Source organism: Phanerochaete carnosa, assembly GCF_000300595.1.
Source record: "Phanerochaete carnosa HHB-10118-sp unplaced genomic scaffold PHACAscaffold_5, whole genome shotgun sequence".
In the NCBI taxonomy this organism is placed as follows: domain Eukaryota; kingdom Fungi; phylum Basidiomycota; class Agaricomycetes; order Polyporales; family Phanerochaetaceae; genus Phanerochaete; species Phanerochaete carnosa.
Genome location: NW_006767632.1, coordinates 2228441 through 2248307, shown reverse-complemented (window position 1 = coordinate 2248307; position 19867 = coordinate 2228441). Strand labels below are relative to the sequence as shown.

At 54.2% G+C, this 19867-nt stretch overlaps 8 protein-coding genes across 8 annotated transcripts in view; 4 read left to right on the top strand and 4 right to left on the bottom strand.

Moving 5' to 3' along the window:
* Nucleotides 1–1356, top strand: part of PHACADRAFT_184465 (uncharacterized protein) — a gene marked incomplete at its 3' end in the record, with an annotated part of 3145 nt that extends 1789 nt beyond the window's left edge. The window contains exons 5-7 of the mRNA XM_007395941.1: nucleotides 98–316; nucleotides 372–1040; nucleotides 1111–1356. Of these exons, the coding sequence (XP_007396003.1) occupies nucleotides 98–316; nucleotides 372–1040; nucleotides 1111–1356 (1134 nt within the window). The remainder of the gene's footprint in view (nucleotides 1–97; nucleotides 317–371; nucleotides 1041–1110) is intronic.
* Nucleotides 1357–1748: 392 nt separating this feature from the next.
* Nucleotides 1749–4175, bottom strand: PHACADRAFT_256478 (uncharacterized protein). Its single transcript, XM_007395940.1, has 8 exons — nucleotides 3973–4175; nucleotides 3471–3882; nucleotides 3238–3415; nucleotides 3092–3186; nucleotides 2891–3035; nucleotides 2276–2829; nucleotides 2090–2220; nucleotides 1749–2035 (listed from the first exon to the last, which is right to left on the bottom strand). Exons 1-8 carry the CDS (start codon nucleotides 4122–4124, stop codon nucleotides 1891–1893), a joined length of 1812 nt encoding a protein of 603 aa, XP_007396002.1. The 5' UTR covers nucleotides 4125–4175; the 3' UTR covers nucleotides 1749–1890.
* Nucleotides 4176–4757: 582 nt separating this feature from the next.
* PHACADRAFT_256475 (uncharacterized protein) lies at nucleotides 4758–7124 on the bottom strand. Its single transcript, XM_007395939.1, has 8 exons — nucleotides 7053–7124; nucleotides 6872–6997; nucleotides 6557–6808; nucleotides 6181–6502; nucleotides 5929–6128; nucleotides 5607–5876; nucleotides 5195–5548; nucleotides 4758–5144 (listed from the first exon to the last, which is right to left on the bottom strand). Exons 1-7 carry the CDS (start codon nucleotides 7080–7082, stop codon nucleotides 5348–5350), a joined length of 1401 nt encoding a protein of 466 aa, XP_007396001.1. The 5' UTR covers nucleotides 7083–7124; the 3' UTR covers nucleotides 4758–5144; nucleotides 5195–5347.
* Nucleotides 7125–8658: 1534 nt separating this feature from the next.
* On the top strand, nucleotides 8659–10807 carry PHACADRAFT_256474 (uncharacterized protein; the record flags this gene model as incomplete). The annotated part of the gene is made up of 8 exons (XM_007395938.1): nucleotides 8659–8745; nucleotides 8800–8885; nucleotides 8936–9273; nucleotides 9328–9509; nucleotides 9562–9688; nucleotides 9741–10233; nucleotides 10288–10612; nucleotides 10671–10807. Coding segments are annotated over 8 exons (1673 nt in total), but the record flags the coding sequence as incomplete, so codon positions are not given.
* Nucleotides 10808–10895: 88 nt separating this feature from the next.
* Nucleotides 10896–14070, top strand: PHACADRAFT_144355 (uncharacterized protein). The gene is made up of 9 exons (XM_007395937.1): nucleotides 10896–11399; nucleotides 11459–11641; nucleotides 11684–11882; nucleotides 11935–12430; nucleotides 12494–12850; nucleotides 12907–13265; nucleotides 13335–13452; nucleotides 13517–13645; nucleotides 13720–14070. Exons 1-9 carry the CDS (start codon nucleotides 11051–11053, stop codon nucleotides 13939–13941), a joined length of 2412 nt encoding a protein of 803 aa, XP_007395999.1. The 5' UTR covers nucleotides 10896–11050; the 3' UTR covers nucleotides 13942–14070.
* A 755-nt stretch (nucleotides 14071–14825) lies between these two features.
* On the top strand, nucleotides 14826–15704 carry PHACADRAFT_95219 (uncharacterized protein; the record flags this gene model as incomplete). Its single annotated transcript, XM_007395936.1, has 1 exon — nucleotides 14826–15704. The coding sequence occupies one exon, from the start codon at nucleotides 14826–14828 to the stop codon at nucleotides 15702–15704; it is 879 nt and encodes a 292-aa protein (XP_007395998.1).
* Nucleotides 15705–16166: 462 nt separating this feature from the next.
* PHACADRAFT_93502 (uncharacterized protein) lies at nucleotides 16167–17103 on the bottom strand (the record flags this gene model as incomplete). The annotated part of the gene is made up of 5 exons (XM_007395935.1): nucleotides 16167–16345; nucleotides 16422–16471; nucleotides 16573–16724; nucleotides 16781–16894; nucleotides 16957–17103. Coding segments are annotated over 5 exons (642 nt in total), but the record flags the coding sequence as incomplete, so codon positions are not given.
* A 787-nt stretch (nucleotides 17104–17890) lies between these two features.
* PHACADRAFT_256468 (uncharacterized protein) lies at nucleotides 17891–18905 on the bottom strand. Its single transcript, XM_007395934.1, has 5 exons — nucleotides 18865–18905; nucleotides 18651–18803; nucleotides 18485–18582; nucleotides 18115–18429; nucleotides 17891–18056 (listed from the first exon to the last, which is right to left on the bottom strand). Exons 1-4 carry the CDS (start codon nucleotides 18873–18875, stop codon nucleotides 18137–18139), a joined length of 555 nt encoding a protein of 184 aa, XP_007395996.1. The 5' UTR covers nucleotides 18876–18905; the 3' UTR covers nucleotides 17891–18056; nucleotides 18115–18136.
* Between the last annotated feature and the right edge of the window lie 962 nt (nucleotides 18906–19867).

Below are 19867 nucleotides of genomic sequence, written 5' to 3'. Positions count from 1 at the left end.
ACTCCATCGTTCGCCGTTGGTCCAGTACCGCCTGGGCTGCTGTAAGCCTTATGTTGTCCCTGCATTTTGTCTCACGGCCATTAATGATTGTTCACAGCTCGGCCTGGTGTCTCCCAACGGGCAGATGAACCTGGCGGGGAAAGATATCGTCACTGCCATGCAATTCCTCCAGAAGGTTCTCCCAAGCTTCGGGGGCAGCCCGTCCAAAATCACTCTCGCCGGACAAAGCTCAGGTGCCAACATGATCCGTGGCCTCCTGGCCACTCCGTCCGCACAGTCGCTCTTCCAGTCTGCCATCCTCCAATCGGACCCCATGGTGAGTCGACTGCAGCCTCAGCTTTATTGTTCATTGTGCTGACTTTGGCTGCCAGGACTACGGTTTCCTCTCCACTGGCACTCAGAAGACCCTGCAGGACTTTTTCGTCAGCCAATTGTCATGCTCGGCATCGGACACTGCCTGCCTCAACAACCTCTCGATTGGCACCATCCTCACCGCGCAGGACAACCTCATGAACAACGCGCTCGGCCTTGACCCATCCACTGGCTCAGGCGAGCCCATCCGCCTCGTCCGCGACGGCTCGTTCATCACGTCGCCCCTGGACTCGACGGCGCCGTTCCCGTCGGTGTCGAAGCCCATCCTGGTCACGAACGTCCGGAACGAGGCCGCGCTCTCCATCTACGGCGGCATCCCGGCGATCGGCGTCGCGGACTACGAGGAGCTCGTGGAGGAGACGTTCGGCACGGGCGCGACGCAGGCGATCCTGAAGAACACGGACTACGCCGTCGCGACGCTCGGCGCCGTGGGCGGCGGCGCGGACATCGCGACGACGGCCGACGAGCGCCCGACGCTCGAGAAGCTCGGCACGGACCAGATCTGGCGCTGCCCGACGTGGACGTTCGCGCGCAACTGGGCCGCGCACGGCGGCGCGGCGTACGTCGGCATGTACGTCGTCGGCGCGAGCTACCCCGGCAACATCGAGACGACGAGCTTCTGCGGTGACGCCGGCATCGTGTGCCACCAGGACGACATCGAGATCGTCGTGCGTACATCCTTCCCTCCCCTTTGTTTTTGGGGTTTCTCCCGCTCACAGCGCCGTCTCGTCCCTCTAGTTCGGCACGGCGCCCAGCCCAGACGCACAGCAGTCCGCGCTCATCTCGGAGATGCAGGCCCGGTACAAGGCCTTCTTCAACACCGGCAACCCGAACGTCGCCGGCCACGCCACCTGGACCGTCGCGGGCACCAGCGACGTCCACGCCCTGACCCTCGGCGGCTCTGGCGAAGTTGCCGCCGGGGGCTGCGACCCGTCCTTCTTCGGCGCCGTTGTCCCATACGACTACCAGGTCTTCGACATTTGATTTCGCTCTCGCCTTCGATCCGTGTTTGGGCCGCCTTCAACGCTTTGTCTTGTTCTCTATTCCTAATTATCGTCGCCGTGGACTTTCGCTCCCACGGGGAGTCACCCTTGTAGCCCTACTATTTTTAATCTCCCTGGTCTTCGGTTGTTGCAGATATCCTTGTGGCCTCAGTTTTCCTTCGGACTTGTTCGGTGCCACTTTCTTCATTCATGTCTCGATAACTCTCACGTCCCCTGTAGCCTAGCCTGTTGGCACTTTCGGTTTTCCAACGATGTAGTCATGACCGGTTTTGTATGACGTACTTCACGAATACGATACACCTTGCCTTAACTCGTGGTCTGGACTGTGGAATCTGGACTTGAACTCTTTTCACATCTGAAACTCGCAGCTTCAGCTCAGACAGGGTCGCATTGTAACGAAAGAAGAGAATCCTAAGGATACAAGATGTAATATAAACCAATGAGTACAACGTGTAGTAGCGGGCGATAGAGAACAAGACAAACAAAAACTCCAATAGGTGTTACCGTACCAGCATCAGTTTGTTTCTGCATAGTCACGCAGATGCTTGAGTTGCTTCGAGACCTCCTCCTTGAACATGACGATATCGCTGCTGTTCTTGATGATCTCGCGCACAGTGTCGTCTCGGAGACGGTTGACTTTCGCCACTTGCTCCTTGTATCTAATGAGGACGTTGTTAGCCAGCAAAGCGGGATGATGGAGCTTTCAGACATACGCGATCTGAAGCGCCTGCAACCGTGCTTTGACACCGACTCCGTGCGCTTTCGCAGCAGACCGCGCTTGTGCCAAAGCTTCTTCAAGTCGCTCAGCCTCCGCATTGCTCGCGAGCACTTCCCGTTGGACCATCTGGGGGTACGGGTCAGCCAGCCATAGCATACAACAGACCACGCGAACCACTCGCTTCTCTCAGCTCTTCCGCCTGATCATTCAGCGCATTCGCTTTCTTGAGGACGTCCAGCACCTCCTCTTCCATGTTCTCACACGCGGTGACAAGCTGATCGAGATCGTTGTCCACTGCGATCCTGTCGTTCTCGATCTCGGCGCGCTGCTGGCGTTTCTGGTCAGCGATGACGGCCAAGCTCGGCTTCACAGCGTCTGCGATATCAGGCCCCGTGAGGAGCTGTCGTAGGTCGGACGCCGCAGAGTTCATGCGCAGAGCGAGGTGCACATCTTCGAGAGGTGGCGGTAGTGGTGGGAAGAGCTCGAGCGTTGTGAGCAGCCCGCTGTAAGTGTCGATAGCTTCCTCAGCGTCGGCAGTCTTCTTACCCAGGGACACTTCGAGCTTGTTGATCGTCTTGGTAGACTCCGCAATCTTGCTCTTCAGGGTCCTGAGGTCATTAGAAAGCGTCTCGTGTTCGGTGTTCATTCGCAGGACCTCTTCCGGGGAGAGGTTTTGCACTTTCACAATGGAGGCCAGACGGTTCTGCTCAGCGTTGAGATCGTCGATGGTCTTCGCTACAGAAGATAGACAACGTCAACAGGGATAACCCAGAGACGACATGACAAGAATGCTCACACATATGCTCGATTTCATCGTTCGTAATTGCTATGGCGTTCTCTAACCTTTGCTTCCTGTCTTCATAGACATGTATGCACTCCTCGAACTTGATCTTATCTCTTGTCAAGTACCCGTGATTCTCCTCCAGTTGCTTGACGGGTGGCTGGAGGATGTGGTTAATGGCGGCAAAGGCACCCTAAGTGATATTGAGAGACAAACCGGTGCTTTCTTTAGGGTCTCCAGTTCTGTTTCAACTTGCGCCAGCTTCTCTTTTTGAGACTGCAGCTCGGATACAACCTGTTCGTCCTTCTTAGCTGCGTTTTGTTGTCAATACGGTAATAAGCCACAAGCCCTTGTGTACGAACCATATCTTTCTTCGATCATTCGCTCTTGCTCTGGGTATACGTCGGCGCCAAGAAGGAATGCTTCGTACGTTGCCACATAATGTTCAAAGGCGAGAGCATTATCGTCTTCGAAAGCAACAGGGATTTGGTCTGGATCTTGAAGCGTGGGATCGCCACTTTCGAGGTATTCCCGTTTTGCCTGAACACGCAGTAATCAATGCAACGGCCAAGCGCATTAAAGGCGGTTCCCGTACTCTGCCCATTTCCGCTAGCCAGTGTAGCATGCCCAGTAATGACGGCCATGAGTATGGCGCTCCAGGTGCAGAAAGCCACTTGAGGTCGAGGGAACTGACGTAGGGATAATACAGGGCCTTTAGTGCTTGAATAAGCTGATCACCAAGATTCTTCGCAGGATCGAAATGCCAGTCAGGATCTAGACATTGCACAAGTTGTTCGAAGATGACCCTAAAGTCTTTCGCCGTGATGTTCTGCAGGATTTGCGGCGAGACATCGAGGTCGTTGGCTCGACACCAGTCGATGATGTCTTGTCGCATCTTGACTTGATAGGACCGCTCTCGTAGAGGTCTGGTATCCTTCGCAGCCTGACTAGTCGAGGCGACGTTGCCCTGCGCACCTCCGGTCCACATCGACCCTCGGCGCGTGCTGCTGCGAAGATGAGAGGATTACGGGTGAGAATGTGTCCTTCAGCAGGTATAGTCGGACTGTATATCCATACGATAGAGCTGGAAGAAATACCTTTGTACAGGTGTCCGCCCGAAGTTCGGCTTGCTCGCACTCATGAGCAACGGGTTCATATTCTGGGAACGCATCAAGGCCCTCGGTGTTGGGCCAGGCCCATGATTAGGCATAGGATATGGCGCTCGAAGCGCAGGGCCGGACATGGACATTCTGCCACTATGACTCGTCTTCTTCACGGTGGATGGCATGGGTATCCCTGAGCCCGGTCCTCGTATGTTGCCATACGGATCGGCCGCAGGCTGCATCGTCGAGCGACGTCGAAAGTCCGTCATGAGGGACTGTGGACAGAGGGTCTGAGTTCCTATATGCGAGAGATTGAGTAGCTCTGATCACTCGCCGGCAGTGGTGAAGGAAAGTGTAAGGATATCGACGCGCGAACGCGAAACGGGTCTAGCGCGTGTAGTCACGTGCTGTATATATTCTGGCGCTTGCCCGTACTCTCCCCTGAGTCTCCTCGACGCTCGTTGATACTTCCATAATGACCTCCGCTCGTGATTTGTTCGGAGGTGCCATTAACGTCACACTGCCCACTTCACTCCTCGATGCATCGTACGCTATTGCACATCTTGTCTGCCGAACCTGCGATAACGACTGTCGGAGGCCCATCCTAAAGGGACCTACGCCAGATCCCCGATACTCAAGAGGTTTTCCTTTCCCCAAATTCTGGCATCAGCATCATCTTTGAGGTGCTGGAGAGAGTGCCTGCTACCGACCCGATAGAGGCAGTGAGGTGCGTACGCAAGGATATCGTGACGCCACATACATCCTCATCATTACTACAGGTACCACTTCGACTCGCTTGCGCGCGACAACTCCGCAAGAAAGCAGGTTATACTGCACACCACAGAGACTACTCAGCGCCAGGGGGACACTCCCGCTCCGATTATCCTGCGCGGCACGCAGTCTGTCCCGAAGTTCAACGCCGCTGAACCCGACGAAGTCCAGATTCTACTGGCCCTGTATAGGGTGGAGAATAAGAGTGTCGATTTCGTTATGACCATGAACGTGCCGACAAAGACCTCAGATGGCGGTGCTGTCACCCCGGCTGAGCTTGCTGAGGCGACACAACTTTTCGAGACTGCAGCGCCCTCGCTTAAGATAATCGACTACGGGTTGTTTGCATGAGACGAAGTCTGGCCCTGCTGCGCAAGAAGTAATCTGACCGGCAGGTACGCGGAAAGCTCGATGCTATTGTTGACAGCCTAACATTGAGATGTAGCAGATCCAATGCATGTAGCGACGTTGAAGCAATTAGTGTACAAGGAAGCGTGCATGTGTACATTAGTCCAGCATTCCAAGAACATACAAGCAATAGTACAACAGCCACATCACTCTTGCGCTAGATGGTGGGAGCACTTTGCAACAAAGCTTGTCAGTCAATGTTGGAAAGCACCTCCGCTTGTTTCTGAGGCCGAAGGTCGTCCCGCTCAGCCTCAGCTTCAGCTTCGGGTTCCTCTTCAATGCGGTCATTGACCACGTTGGTGGTATCCGCGGTCGCCTTCGCTTGCTTTTTCTTCCTGGCCGACTCCTTCAATTTCTCCCATCGCTCACGGTATTTCGCGATCATCGCTTTCTGTGCACCAGATCGGGTGAGAGATCGTAGCCAGTAGGCTGCTCTCTCTGCCACTCACATTTTTTTCATTCTCCACTCGCAGAAGCCTTATCTCTTCCTCTAGCTCACGCACACGACGAAGAAGCTGCGCCTCCTGGTCCCGTCCGGCGGCGGCTATGGCCACTGATGGGGAGACAGGAGGCACGCTAATCTTTAGTCCCGCGATATCTGGAACGACAGCTGCAGGTGGTGTGGCTACAACTGGGGCTACTGGGGATGGCGCAAGTCCTGCGATCGTCGGCGTCTGTGGCGGACGCAGAGCCATGGACGACACCATGGCACGTTGAGCCTGCGGGGCATTAGTGTTCAGCATGGTACAGAAAGACAGTGGCGACACATACCTCTTTTCGAGCAAGCATGATACTTTCTCGCAGCTGCTGATCTTGTTCCTGGCGCTGCTTCAGCATGCGTTCTGCTATTTCTGACCGTTCTCGCTGTTTCTCAAGCTGCGCTTTGAGTGTGGCGTTCTCTTGTTTCAAGACTGAGGTTGGCGGGTCGGCCTTGGAGGGAATCATGAAGAAAGAGTCTACCATGTCATCGTCTGTAGAGAAGTATCTTAGAGCCCGCTTTTCATAACTTCGTACTCTCCTTACCGCTACCAATCTCGTCGACCCACTCATCTGAATGTTGTGGTTTCGGCGGAAAGGTGCTGATACCAGCGCGACCACGATCAGAGTCCGAAGACATGTTCCCAGACGAGTCATTCCGGGTGAGCATACGAGATTTTGCTGCTTTTACAAAGTCAAGGCCACGCGAGAGTGTCTTGGCAATTGGGTCATCTACATCTGTATCGCTACCACCATTGTGTTCAGGAGGTGAAAGAGGTGCTGTTGCGAACGCTACAGGCTGAGATAGGTGTTCAAGCATGCCCTCAGTGATCTTCCAGAAGTGGTTGAAAGCATCTCCTGGTTCACTCTACCGCGGATGGGGGAATGAGTTCGCATGCAACCCAGCAGAGATGGTACTCACACGCTGTCCAAGGAGCATGAACGACTCGTCTACGGTCTGCTGAGAATCTGACAAGTTACGCGGCACCTGTGGGGGTGGCGACGGTGCGTGTTGAGGTGCAGGCAATGCCGCGTTCGTTGGCGTCGCGCTCTTCGACGGCTTTTGTGGAAGCGATGGATCTTTGTTCTCCTGCCTAAGCTTCTCAATCTTTCGTTGTAATTCTTTACCTGCTTTGCGGTGTTCATTGTGGAGCATGCGCAGGGTGCGCTTCGTCTGAGGCATATCAGTGAGTCCCTTATCGCCTGCGGAGTACACAGAGAACGAGGCACAGCGTACATTTTCCTCCGTTGAGGCCTGATATGCCGCCTCAAAAGCCTCGGCAGCCTTGTAGTGTTCCTCAGAAGCGGGGATCAGTAGGCCTTGCGCCATGTAGTCGTCCGCGTTGGCTGCATGCTGGTGCGCCTATTATGCGTCGCTGAGCATCACAACGCAATGTACAACAGGTGGTCCACCGTACCGCATTCAGTGGCGAGTCTACTGAGGGCATCTCGCGCTTGCTGCGAAGGGTCAGAAGAGTGATGTGTGTATATCCGGGGTGTGCGTATGGCGAAAGGCTAGGAGACGCTGCATGCTGCTGCAAGCCCTGTGCGTCACCGATGCCGCGGAGTCCGGATTTGGTCTGGTCATCCGTGCATGGTCATGAGCATGACCCAAGCCCGCAGGTTGAAAAACCAAGCGAAGTCCTTCCCCTAGACTGAGATAACCGACTAAGGCTGAAGTGTTATATCTTGAGCTAAGCACTCGTATTTCACGATGGACTGCCGACCTGCGGAAAGACCGAAGACTGCAGCGTAGCGGATGCGAACGATATCGTCGTCGTTACGATCGAGCCTGAAGCTTTCGACGTATAAAGTCGCCTGGGGGTCGGCTGAGCCTCACTTTTATTCCTCAACTTTTGACTATCATGTTCTTCTCGAAGAAAGCTGAGGTTAATTCTCGCAAAATCTCATTCAGTGCTGGTGATATGGATGTAAGTGATATCTCCGGGTAGACATGCGTATTTCATTCGCTTACTAGAATTCATACTTTCAGGGTGAAGGTGCAAATTTAAAACGTCGTAACGGCGTCCGTGCTCGCAGTGTTCCTTCTCGTCTAGAGGTGAGATCTAATTCTTACTTCTCACGTCGTACTAGAAATGCCAACATTTGCGGTATCAGAAGCGTTCTCGAGTGCGCCCTAGCACCAGCAATTATTCGGGTGTAAGTTGTTTTATATAGATCCACTTTTTGGGCTCAAAATAGTTCTCTTCTAGAGTGTAATTCCCTCTCTTGTCCCCGTGTCTCGTGCCCTCTCCAGGAACCGCAGTAACTCTTGCACTGCCCTGGGCTGGTTCGCGAGCGATATGGACTGGCGGGCAATTGTGCGCAGCGGTGTGGTGGAGACGACCGAGAGCAACTCCAGCGCGGTGGAACCGGTGATCGACATACGCCACAGCTGCGTCAAGTCGAGATCACCGATAGTTGTGCACCAGAGGAGGCCGCACAGTCTCGTGCCGCAGTCGGCTGAGGTGATGCTTCCAGACGATGTTATCATCCCGCAGGAGGTGCTGTCATATCATATTGCCTCTGCGGACGTTGCATCAAAAGGCACGGCTGGTGCTGAGCAGCTGGTACCCGTACGTTCATCACGTCACAGCGGATGTACAAAGACTAAATACTTGTCAGCGCTCGCAGGACGTATTCCAGGGTTCGGCAGATTGCTCTAGCCAGAGAAGAATTTTCTCGACCTTAAACATCCCGAGCGGAGATCACTGTGCTTCCACTGGTGTGCTTTAAATCGTCGTACCAGTCCACTGGGCAGAACGCTGCTATCACTCAGTTACCCAGAGACACTCTCGATACCACTCCTGTAGCATTATTATCTATTCTTGTTTTTATAGCTCCATATTAATATGTTTGCACGCTATGTATATACGCGATGCAGTGACTGAGCAGTCGGATTATGCGACCTTGCGTTGCGGGAGGGTGCGCGTCGAAATGTGCTGACGTAAGATGGCATATATTAGCGCCCGATGCCAAGACAGCGACTTGCCAGCGCTAAGTACTCGCGAAACTCATCTGCAGCTATGTCCATGTTCCAGCGCGATCCGAGAGCTGGAGCTTTCCTGGGAGGAGACAGGGTGTCTGGACAGGACATTAGGGATCAAAATGGTGCGCAGTGCTGGATTGCATGCCGGGAACTTGTGCTGAAAGTTGCGTATGAAGTCCTGGCTGCACGGTCTATCGCGAACATCGTGAAAAGTTCACTCGGCCCTCTGGGTTTGGACAAGATGCTTGTGGACAACATTGGAGTGCGTGGGCATGTATGTGCATGTGGTACTTTGCTCGAGCTTAGTTGCAGGAAGTTACGATCTCCAATGACGGCGCAACGATTCTGTCTTTGCTGGCTGTAGAGAACCCTGCTGGCCGTATCTTCGTTGACCTTGCGCAAAAGCAAGATCGCGAGGTTGGTGATGGTACTACTTCCGTCGTTATTATCGCCGCGGAGCTTCTCCGCCGCGCGAATGAGCTCGTCAAGCAGAGAATCCATCCTACTACAATCATAACCGGATACAGGCTCGCGTGCAGGGAGGCATGCAAGTTCATGCAAGACCAGCTGAGCGTGAAAGTCGACGCGCTTGGCCGCGATGCTCTGATTAACGCAGCGAAGACGAGTATGTCGAGCAAGATTATTGGCGGGTGAGTCGTCATTCCTGTACTGCACGCCGAAAGAGTCCTTACAAGTACAAATAGGGACGACGACTTGTTCGCGCCCATGGCGGTCGATGCCATGCTTGCTGTCAAAACCGTCAATAACCGGGGGGATATCAAGTACCCTGTAAAAGCGGTTAATGTTCTCAAGGCGCACGGCCGAAGTGCACGAGAATCCCTGTTCGTCAAGGGCTATGCACTGAATTGCACTGTCGCCAGTCAAGGTACATTCCGTGTCTATCATCCACGATATCTCCGATACTCACTGGATCACAGCGATGAAAACGCGGATAACCAACGCTAAGATTGCCTGTCTCGATATCAACCTGCAGAAGGCGCGGATGCAGCTCGGTGTCCAAATCCTCGTGGATGATCCGTCACAGCTTGAGGATATCCGCCGGAGGTACGTCCCTGGTTGCTGCTAGGATCTATATCCGTCGCTGACATCCTCGTAGAGAGTCCGAGATAACGCTCGAGCGCATTAGGAAAATACTTGCTGCGGGTGCGAATGTTGTGCTCACCACGAAAGGCATCGACGATCTGTGCCTGAAGGAGTTCGTTGAAGCCGGTGCCATGGCTGTCCGCCGGTGTCGCAAGGAAGATCTCCGCCGCATCGCGAAGGCGACTGGTGGTACCCTCGTATCGAGTCTTGCTAACCTCGAAGGGGAGGAGTCGTTCGAAGCTAGCTACCTTGGTCATGCCGAGGAGGTCATCCAGGAGCGCATTTCCGATGATGAGCTAATCCTCATCAAAGGCACGAAGGTGGTCAACTCGGCGTCGATAGTGCTTCGTGGCGCGAATGACTATATGCTGGACGAGATGGAACGAGCTTTGCACGATACGCTTTCCATTATCAAGCGTACGCTTGAGAGTGGCTCTGTAGTTCCAGGCGGAGGTGCTGTGGAGACCGCTCTGAGCATCTATCTTGAGAATTTTGCGACAACATTGGTGCGTCGCGATCTTTACCACCGGCATAGACTCATTCCGATTTGTATTGGACAGGGTTCGAGGGAACAGCTGGCAATTGCCGAGTTTGCGAATGCACTGCTCGCCATTCCCAAGCAGCTGGCCGTGAATGCGGCAAAGGACTCTACAGACCTCGTTGCCAAGCTACGTGCATATCACAATGCTGCCCAGAACGCACCTGCTGGCGATCCGAAGAAGGCTCTCATGCGCTACGGTCTCGATCTCCTCAACGGTGAAGTGCGCGACAACGTTGCGGCTGGTATTCTCGAGCCGACCATCAGCAAGGTCCGTAGTCTCAAGTCAGCGTTTGAGGCGGCTGTGTCTATACTCCGTATCGACGACGCTATTCAATGTGTGCCAGGTAAGTTTTCTCGGCATGTATAATGACGGATTAATGGAAGCTGAATAATATTATATAGAATCCAAGGGAGAGCCGGACCCTCACGGCCATTAGTGGATCTTTTGAGTTGTCTTATGACAGGCACAATCCAATTGTACATGAACCAGTTTAGTTTACTTCCAGATGCTTGCCGTTGGCAGAAAGGATGCATTCACTCCGAAAGGCAGCCCCGACGTATCTGATGCGCCTATCTTATAACACGTGACTAAGTCGCGGTTCGTTTACGTGACTAGAGGGTCTGCTTATAACTCGTCACTCAAATTCCTTGCTCGTACCGAAATTGCTAGGAGACTCGCCACATAGCTGCTGAGCTCCGTTTGGCTGTCCAATTTGCTCTGACTTGCACTCCGTTACATCATCTTATGCGTCTGGCCCCGTTTCGAGGGAAAGCGAGAACTCATGCAAGCAGAAGCCAGCTCGTCCGTGTTGGGCGACAAACGCCTGCCGGCACGGTTCGCACAGCTCATTTGGTCATGCATCGATGCCAACTTGCATCGCTCAGCCGTATTCTACGCGGAACGATACTACGCGATATTTCAGGACCATGATGCCCGACATCTCTATGCCACTGCGCTCCTGCAGTCGGACCAACCACACATGGCACACCACTTCGTGAACCGTCCTGCAACGGACAGGTGCTCTGGATGCGCGGAGATTAGGGCAAAGTGTTGCACGGCTCTGGGGAGGCACAGACAGGCGCGGGACGCGTTAGAAGAGTGTCTGAAAGATCCGCTGTATACATCGACGCGTACGTGTATCGCGTCTTGCAGCTTCGGCCTAATGAATTCACTGTTGGCGGTTTATTAGCATCTATGGAGACACGGGCTGCTACTGCATTCCCAGAGCCTGCAGTTCTACATTGCCGTGCGGGTGCAATGGCGTTGAAAGGGAACCTTCCAGAGGACGCTCGCCACAGCTTTCAGCAAGCCCTTGCACTCAATCCCATGATTTGGGAAGCCTTCGAGGGCCTATGCGCACTAGGCACGTTCCGTTATCCTTTACACAGTGAGCGCCGCGTTGACACTCTATCAGGCAACGTACCAGACGTGGACGCTGTCTTCCCCCCACGACCACTCCCGTGTAAACCTGCTCCAGGAGAAGAAACAATTTTCCGGCCCATAGCCTCTGGTGCAGGATTCTTCACCCCTGCTGCTGGGAGTAACGGCAATCTCTTTCGCTTCTACCGAAATGACACGACACAGTCCAGGCCGTCGGGGCCGCGCGACTCATTGTAGGCTGTCGGTCTTTGAGTGACCTCTATGTATGCTAACCAATCCCCACAGATCGACGGTGGATTCTTTCTTCGCGGAGGACTCGTTCCAGTTTAAGGCGCCTGGACTCCCGGCAAGCAGATCGCAAGCAGGGCCGTCAGACGCGGTCCTACCACCTGCTGTGCGTCCCCTTTCCTCAGCCGATGAAATGGGCCCAGTGGCCAAGAAGCTACGTTCTACTGCTCGCCAGCGCGTCCTGCCCTCTAGCGCCGCAGACTCGAACCATCTTAAGCCGTACAAGTCCGCTGGCGCAGCTCTGGAGGGGGCGGACGATCGCTCGAAAAGCTCTAAGGCACGCGCACGCCCGGCCCTGACCATTGCTAACATCTTCTCATCTCCCGGTCGTCGTGTCCAGGATTCGGTGATGACGTCCTCGAGGCCTAACGCGGCCACCACGTCGAAGGGCACCGCGGAACAACGGATCCCACCACCCACGTTTGGCCCCGCGCGGCGTAGCTCGAGATTGCAGCTAGTAACCAATAATAAGGCGCCAAAGGCCCCAACCAAGGTGAGTGGTCCCGGGTGTAGCACGGCGTTGGCGAATCCGAGCGTCTCATGAAATACTCCACAGAACGCCAAGGACAGACGGCGTGCCCCTGCACAAGCGCGCTCGAACTCTGAATCTGAGATGGACGAGGAGCTCATGGCACTTCCACGAGCGACTTCTCCAGGATCCGAAGGCCAGAGTAGCTCTGGAGTTGCAGCACAGCAATCACAAGCAGCGCAAGAAACTTACGAGATGGAGCTGGCAGATTATGCCATTTACAATCTGATGCGGATGTGCGCGACCGCTACGCGGGCACTTGCAATGTATGAATGCCGGGCGTGTCTCGAAGCACTGGAAAGACTGCCTGTGCAGCATCAACGATCCGCCTGGGTTATGGCGATGGTAGGGAAAGCGCATTACGAGATAGGCGAATACTCTGCTGTAAGTGCGGCCGACCCTTGTTTACCTCCTCCGCCTTAACTTAACCGCGCTCCCAGGCTGAGCGTGCCTTCGAGGCCGTCAGAGCACTGGAGCCGTATCGGCTTTGGGATATGGAGGTTTACTCAACTCTGCTCTGGCATCTGCAACGCCACATCAGGCTATCCTTCCTTGCGCATGAGCTGCTCGCCATCAACCCTCGGTCGCCGGAGGCGTGGATCGCTGTTGGCAACTGCTTCTCCCTGCAGAAGGAGCGATCCCAGGCGTTGACATGCTTTCACCGTGCGGCCCAGCTGGACTCAACATGTGCCTACGCCCACACGCTCAGTGGACATGAGTCTATTGACGACGACCTGGAAAAAGCGATTACATTCTTTGAACGTGCGTTGCACGCTGATGCTCGGCACTATAATGCCTGGTGAGAGAAATTCAAACTATGATAGGCGGACGGCCGCTTATCACTGGTTGTTGCCTGAATTTCTTGCAGGTACGGGCTTGGGACATGTTACATGAGGATGAGTCGACTACGGCAGGCTGAATACCATTATGGTAAAGCGGCCGAGATCCACCCACATAACGCCGTTCTCCTCGGCTGCGTGGGCATGGTGAGTCCGGACATGTGTCCATGGATACGGCAATTACTGATCGGAGTTCTGCCCATCTGACCAGGTGAAGGAGAGGCAGGGTGAACTCGACGCTGCCTTGGACTTGTTCAACGAAGCTGTGCAGCTGTCTCAGGACAACGCACTAGTGCGTTATCACAGAGCAAAAGTGCTTATCGCCATGAAGAAATATAAGGTTTGTGATAAACTTCTTTACCTTGGGCATGGAACGCCCGCTGATAAATTCAATCCTATCGTGGCGTTTTGTAGCTTGCTGCGCACGACCTTGAGGCGCTTAGGGACACGTCCCCAGACGAGTCCAACGTAATCTTCCAGTTAGCCAAAGTGTATCGCCTCATGGGGGACAAGGTCAAATCTGCGCAGACGCTTGCCATAGCAAGAGACGTGTCCCCGAAGAGCATCAACAAGATTCGGAAGTTGCTAGAGACGGTCAAGGACGAGAGCGCGGACGACGTGATGGATGAAGGCTAAGTGATCCGCTTTCTGGGGTGGAAGGGTCGTAAAAGTTGACGGACTGTGCACGACCCTTCTGTATTGTGTAGATAGGGCTGCAAATTGGATCCCGTTCCCTGCTAGTCTTTCTTTCTCAACTTTAGTCCTGATCGCGTATTGTGCCCATGGACAGGGGATGGCCCAGACGTCGAGCTGGTTGAAGTATCTGATTAGTTGCAAGCGGAGAGTCAGATATGACGCGAAAAATGGTAGAAATGTGGAATGTACGGGAGAAATGAGGTATGTGTCTGGGAAAAGGGCATGTTTTGAGTCGCTCCAGCGAATCGCGTGAGCTTTTCGCTGGGCTCGAGCTCACTCGCCCCACTCGCCCGATGCGATGGCGACTCCGTGGGACCGTGACTCTGTGACGTGACCTACGTGACTAGGAGCCGGGTTGCGCGTTACGGAACGGTTACCAAATGAGTGGATCTGAGTCACCGACGGCGTCACACCGCATCCGTTATAAAGCGCCCCGCGGTGCGGACCCTCATCGGCCCCCTGCCCTCTGCAACCATGTCCGCCTAAACGTGCCATTCATCTCCTACCCGCGTATCCTTGCCTTCTTATCTCTAGCTCGCCCCGACAGTCTCATCAGCCGTCAGGCGACTCCTGGACACGAGAATGGTTAACAAGTCCTACCGCAAGTCTACGAACGGCACTCTCCTGTTCGAGCCATTCGTCGTATATCGCATACGTCGGTGAACCGCAACCATTTTGTCTCGTACGTCCCTCTATAGTAGCGAGAATATCGTGCCGCTAACCATGAGCCGCGTGTATGCGGCGTACAGAACGCATTCATACTCGCATATCCCTTGTTCAACCGGCCTACTTCACTCTACCCGCACCCCATCTTGATCGTCACTATGACCACAGAATCCAAGTCGCTATTCAGCTTGGCTCGCAACAAGCTGCAGTCTGTCGTTGGCGGGGGTGCCAAAGACACTAGCAGCTTGCATCGTTGGGTCCTGCTCAAAAACTCGATAGTACGGTCGCATGTCCACCCCGACACACCCCACCCATCGGACACCGATGCAGACCCTGATTATAGACAGAGCGATGACTGTTTCGAGGAGGAGCATGATTCTTTCATGTTCCCTGACCCCCATTCCGTGCAAGACAACCAACCCACTGACGCTGGCAATGGCGAGAGGCAGTGGCTGGACTCCTTGCTCGAGGACTTGGAGGACGAGGGCGACGACTACCTCAGAACAGACGACGAGACGGCTGCTTCTCACCTACCCTTTTCCGACGAGGACACCGAATCGCTGAGTCCTCTCTCCTCTCCTATGTCCTCCTCAGACGATCTCGTCGATCATTCCAGCTACTTCTACCCTGTGCCATATCCACCTGTTCATTCACCGCATGTTCCTTCTTGGCTTTCTGATTCTTCTGCCTCCATTTTGCCACCCACGCCTCCGCTGTATGATAATCCGCTTCCCTATCTCAACGTCGACGAATTAGACGACTCTCCTGTGCCAGATGCCATAGAAGACGTGTCGGATGACGAGTCAGACGCGCCATCTACGCCTTCGACCGTCTCGACCCCGACGCTATCGCTGCCCGGCTCTATCATCCCTGTTTCCCGCGAGCGGACGCGGCTACTTTCCCACCCCCCTCCCCAAGTTTATGTTGAAATGGACGATCCATATTTCTGCCTGTTCGAGCTTGATCCCTTGCCATTCCCCGATGATACTCTCGCCCCTTCAATTCATGCTTATCGTGGTTCATATTCAGAGTGTTGATAATCGCAGGTTGTGCTTTCTTGTTAATAGTTTTATTCCTAAGTCTCCTCCCCGATCCTTGTCTCGTGGTCATGCAGGGTTATTGTACAACGTGCTATGATCTCTATCCCATCAGTGTCTAATGTGTCTCTACTCGCATTTGCTACTCGCTGTACTTGGAATCCTAGTACTGCATTTTCCATTTCCGCATACACCCTGCGAAACCCCTGGCGTGACCGCGTGGTAAGCATTGCAAACAACCTTTTGTCTCCGCCCCTGGGCGGCCAATCAGTAATCTGTCCGGTTTCGCCCGCGGTGTCCGGAGGGCCGTTTGAGTTAGCATCCGGAGCAGGGGCGGTCGTTTTCACAGCAACAGAGGGAGTAATGCGTATCTCCGATGGCATTATTCGCGCTAGTGTGGGTACTGTGTTTCGCTCGGACGACAGTGCGGAAGAAGCGGCCAGACGAGGACGGTCTGGTACGTCACGGCGTGATAATGGCCTTGTCGTGTGACCCCGCTGGAGCCGCGGAGGGAGGCCCCATAAGGGCGGCGTCATCCACGCCCGTCAAGGTTTCGGGCGTTACGAACTGCACCGCGAGATTGTTGAAGGCCGTGACCGATGATGGACATGGTGGCAGTGGAAGCGAGGTCAGGAGCGGGGCTGGCAGACGCCCAACACAGGTTGGCCCCGCGGTCAGCGGCCGAGCGGGCACTGTTGGCGCGGGCAGGGCACTCACCGAGACGTCCAACATAAGGGTACTCTGCGCGCAGCTTGTGTGACGGAATGCTGAGGTGCAAAGCACGCGAAGCGCGCGTATCAAAGCGTCAATTCCAATGTACGGGCCAGAACACGCAAGATAGCGGCATCATGAGGCACGAGAGACGCACCTGTCTAGGTACTCGCTCAGGCGGTTCGCGATAAGCACCAGACGCGGTAGGCGTTCTCGCGAACAGTTCTCGCGGAGGATGTTTTCGTACAGGGGCAGATCGCAATGCGGCATGTATACGATAGTCGGCTCCCCGAGCGGATACGCCGCGCTCTGTAAGAGAGAAGAGCAGGGAGGAGTCACATTAGCTCGTGGCAAATACGGAGCACGAAAGACTGGGTACATGCTCGGTTCTCGATCAGGCGCTGCACCTGCGCGGTCGCCAGAAGTTGTCCATCTTCGTCCGTGAAAACAGGATCATATGCGGAGACTGTCGATCGCTCCTGGAGGCACATGAACACGGTATATTTCGGGCTAGGGATACATGCAGGAGAGGTGCACACACGAGCGTGAGATCGTCACAAACTGCAAGGAGAAACGCGAGCTGGGCCCGCGCATCACGAGAGGATGAAGGGTTCCCCAGTCCGAGACAGAGCACCCGCGGTTGCTGTATTGCGAGAGCCTGTAGTGCGTCATGAATAAGCTCTATAAGCGATGCCGCGGAACGGTCAGCCCGAGGGTCAGAGCGTCACACTTAGAGATACGGTGACATACGCGTGCATTTGTTGACCCAGCCGCTTGATATGAGCTCTTGGACAGTGCTCGATAGCACTACCGCGGGGTCAGGACGCTCTTGCGGTATCTTGTTCTTACGCTTCTTCTTGGGCCGAGAAGGCGTGAAAGGGACCTCGTATTCAAAGACCGCCATGTTTGCGGCCATTTCAGGCGATGCACGAAAGGTTTCAGGGCCTGAATAAGCGTTCAAAAGACCGAAGGCGAACAGCTACAGGGGTCAAGTAAAGGCAGCGAGATGAAGAAGGAAGATGAGTAACAACGAATCGACCAAACGCCGCAGCCCGTTGATGGATGATTAGCAATGCCCAAATTGGCAGGCGTACAGCCTGAGCAAAACTCTCGCAGACCACAGCCAAAGACAGACCCGGAGAATGATGGCCCGATTATGACCTCAGGCTCTGGAAGCACAAGTGCGGGATGCATGAGAGGCGGATCAACTTGTGAGCTCATTCCTGTGAGTGAATGCGCGACCTATGCGGGCGCGGATTGTGTGCGAGCCCGACGCTCCGGGGTCAGCTGGCTCAGGTTGCATGCCATGAAACTCGTAGTTAAACTCAGAGTTCGCAGAGGACGGTATAGTCAATAGTATTGCGACTGACCCTAACGGCGAACAGCTCTTATCGCTTGCGCACGCATTTACGTGCTCGCCAGTTGTGTCAGCAACACGCGACACTTTACGTCTATTTCTCTTGATGAACCTTATGCAATATGATCTGTAGACGGATTCACAGGCTTGTGTATCTGACGCGAAATGACAAGATAGAAACGTTCCGGGGTGTCAGGGCCTCGCCCGTTCATCATGCAATCCTGTGCAACCCCGGCGACGGCTGTTCCTCTGATAAAGATAGCAGCTAATGAATTGGCCGATAGCTAGTGAACAAGCGCACATCAGAACACAGCAGACTCACACGGCAACTGCGAGACGTACACCTTAAGTCAACGCGACGTCTTCATATCTCCTGGATTGCCCAAAGGTCATCCCCGAGGTACAGGACGGTGTCGACGCCGACATCCTTGTTTATCTTCTTCATGTCTTCCGTGCTGACTTTGGTGATGCCGATCCCCGCAGCGTGTTCTTTGCCTTCTGCGAATATAGCGACCGCCTTACCCGCAGGTATGTCCTGCTCCGCCGGTGGGAGGTAGCCACCCTTCGATGTCAGACCCGGGCACATCATGGGAGCCCCCGCAAGCAGGAAGCGGATGGCTCCTCGGTCAACGCCTACTTTTGGGAGGACAAATGGATCTGCCGCAATGCCGTCAGTGCTGTGCATCCCATAGCAGAACAAGAGCTGACATACACTTGTGCAAGAGTCTTAGAGTAGGAATCAATGGGTCATCAAAGTGCTGGAGGAACAGTGGTTCGCCGTGCAGAGCGTAGATGGAGATGTGATCTCTGCTATCAGCATGGAAAAGTTAGAATACCAAGGGTGGGCGAGCGCAGCACGCCGATATGAGATAACAGACCACTTGACTAGAGTAATGGACTCCTTCTTGGGCCATATTTCTTCCAGGGTCTCCGGGTTGATGTTCCACTGCGAAAGCAGGTTTGCACGGAGCGAACGCTGGATGGAGCTCTTCACGCTCGTTTGTCCGGAGATATCTGTTGATGGTTGAAATCTATGTTGAGCTTGTGTCAGACTATCGAGTATGGCCATTCTCTCGCAAAGCACAGACGCACTTCTTGAACATTGTTCGGACAGGCAGTGGTGAGCGTAGATGAGTGTGAGATTACATCTCGCTTCTCACTGCGAAGCGATCTCATTGGCGGAGCGCGGCCAGTCACAGCCGTTACCAATATCGTCACCACTGTTACCGTCACGCTAGCGGGGAGCGCGGTCTGACTCGGATGCGGTACGACTTCGTCTGTGACTATAAAGGTATACTTGACATTTCGCTGAATGTCACATAACTGAGGTCATGTCCGTTAGGATAGGGCTCTATTCTATGACTATGTCTCATATTGATAGCGAGTCATCAGATGATTCAGATCTGCGGCTACCTCGAACTTTCAACTTAACGACGACTCAAATGGTCCCGCAACTACCTAATGCCCCGTCGCTCCTAATTTCTATGGAAGGCGGTTCACGCTGAATTCATGTTCGGCTTGCGTTATCATGTAAAATATGTGCATTTTGCGGTCTTTACTTGTCTTAACCAAGGTATGCAACGCTGCGACAAGCATAAATTAACCTATGGCCCTCAGTTTCAAAGATGAAAAGAAACAGTGGTCAGAGCAGCTGATCCGACTCCGACATCGGTTTCGCGCGCAGATTTCTTGTTACAAAAGGAGTGGGCTCTTAGCGACGTCCACATCCTCTTCGTCGACCTCGAACCTGGGTTCGACTGATGATGATGCTCTGTGTGTTTGACACACCTTATCTGCGTGGCCTGCACGGACCCGGACTTCTGTTACGCATGTTCTGTCATTGACTGATGACAGAACCACAGAGTACCCCCAGTGTCCGCAGGGTTCACCACCATAGTAAGGTATCATTCCGTTCCACCAATTACCAGACACAACACTTGACCTGAGGTGACAACTTGAACTCGCTTGTTCCGCCTCTTGCTATCGCATATCCGCCCTCGACCCTTATGTGACGTCTCCTGCACTTATTTGTCCAAACTGCATGTGCCCAAACTGCGCAGCTGTAGACAAGCATCACTAGCATTGCGTGTTTCTT

What these genes read in the sequence shown, in the direction of transcription:
- PHACADRAFT_256478 (XM_007395940.1), bottom strand. Translation starts at nt 4,124, where the DNA reads ATGTCCATGTCCGGCCCTGCGCTTCGAGCGCCATATCCTATGCCTAAT. An exon ending in GGGCGGACACCTGTACAAAG is followed by an intron (nt 3,883 to 3,972) that starts GTATTTCTTCCA and finishes TCATCTTCGCAG; the next exon opens with CAGCACGCGCCGAGGGTCGA. An exon ending in CGATGAAATCGAGCATATGT is followed by an intron (nt 2,830 to 2,890) that starts GTGAGCATTCTT and finishes TATCTTCTGTAG; the next exon opens with CGAAGACCATCGACGATCTC.
- PHACADRAFT_256475 (XM_007395939.1), bottom strand. Translation starts at nt 7,082, where the DNA reads ATGCCCTCAGTAGACTCGCCACTGAATGCG. An exon ending in AGGCCTCAACGGAGGAAAAT is followed by an intron (nt 6,809 to 6,871) that starts GTACGCTGTGCC and finishes GATATGCCTCAG; the next exon opens with ACGAAGCGCACCCTGCGCAT. An exon ending in TCATGCTCCTTGGACAGCGT is followed by an intron (nt 6,503 to 6,556) that starts GTGAGTACCATC and finishes CATCCGCGGTAG; the next exon opens with AGTGAACCAGGAGATGCTTT.
- PHACADRAFT_144355 (XM_007395937.1), top strand. Translation starts at nt 11,051, where the DNA reads ATGCAAGCAGAAGCCAGCTCGTCCGTGTTGGGCGACAAACGCCTGCCG. An exon ending in TCGGGGCCGCGCGACTCATT is followed by an intron (nt 11,883 to 11,934) that starts GTAGGCTGTCGG and finishes CAATCCCCACAG; the next exon opens with ATCGACGGTGGATTCTTTCT. An exon ending in CGCCAAAGGCCCCAACCAAG is followed by an intron (nt 12,431 to 12,493) that starts GTGAGTGGTCCC and finishes AATACTCCACAG; the next exon opens with AACGCCAAGGACAGACGGCG.
- PHACADRAFT_256468 (XM_007395934.1), bottom strand. An exon ending in TCCATTACTCTAGTCAAGTG is followed by an intron (nt 18,583 to 18,650) that starts GTCTGTTATCTC and finishes CCATGCTGATAG; the next exon opens with CAGAGATCACATCTCCATCT. An exon ending in TCTAAGACTCTTGCACAAGT is followed by an intron (nt 18,430 to 18,484) that starts GTATGTCAGCTC and finishes GCATTGCGGCAG; the next exon opens with ATCCATTTGTCCTCCCAAAA.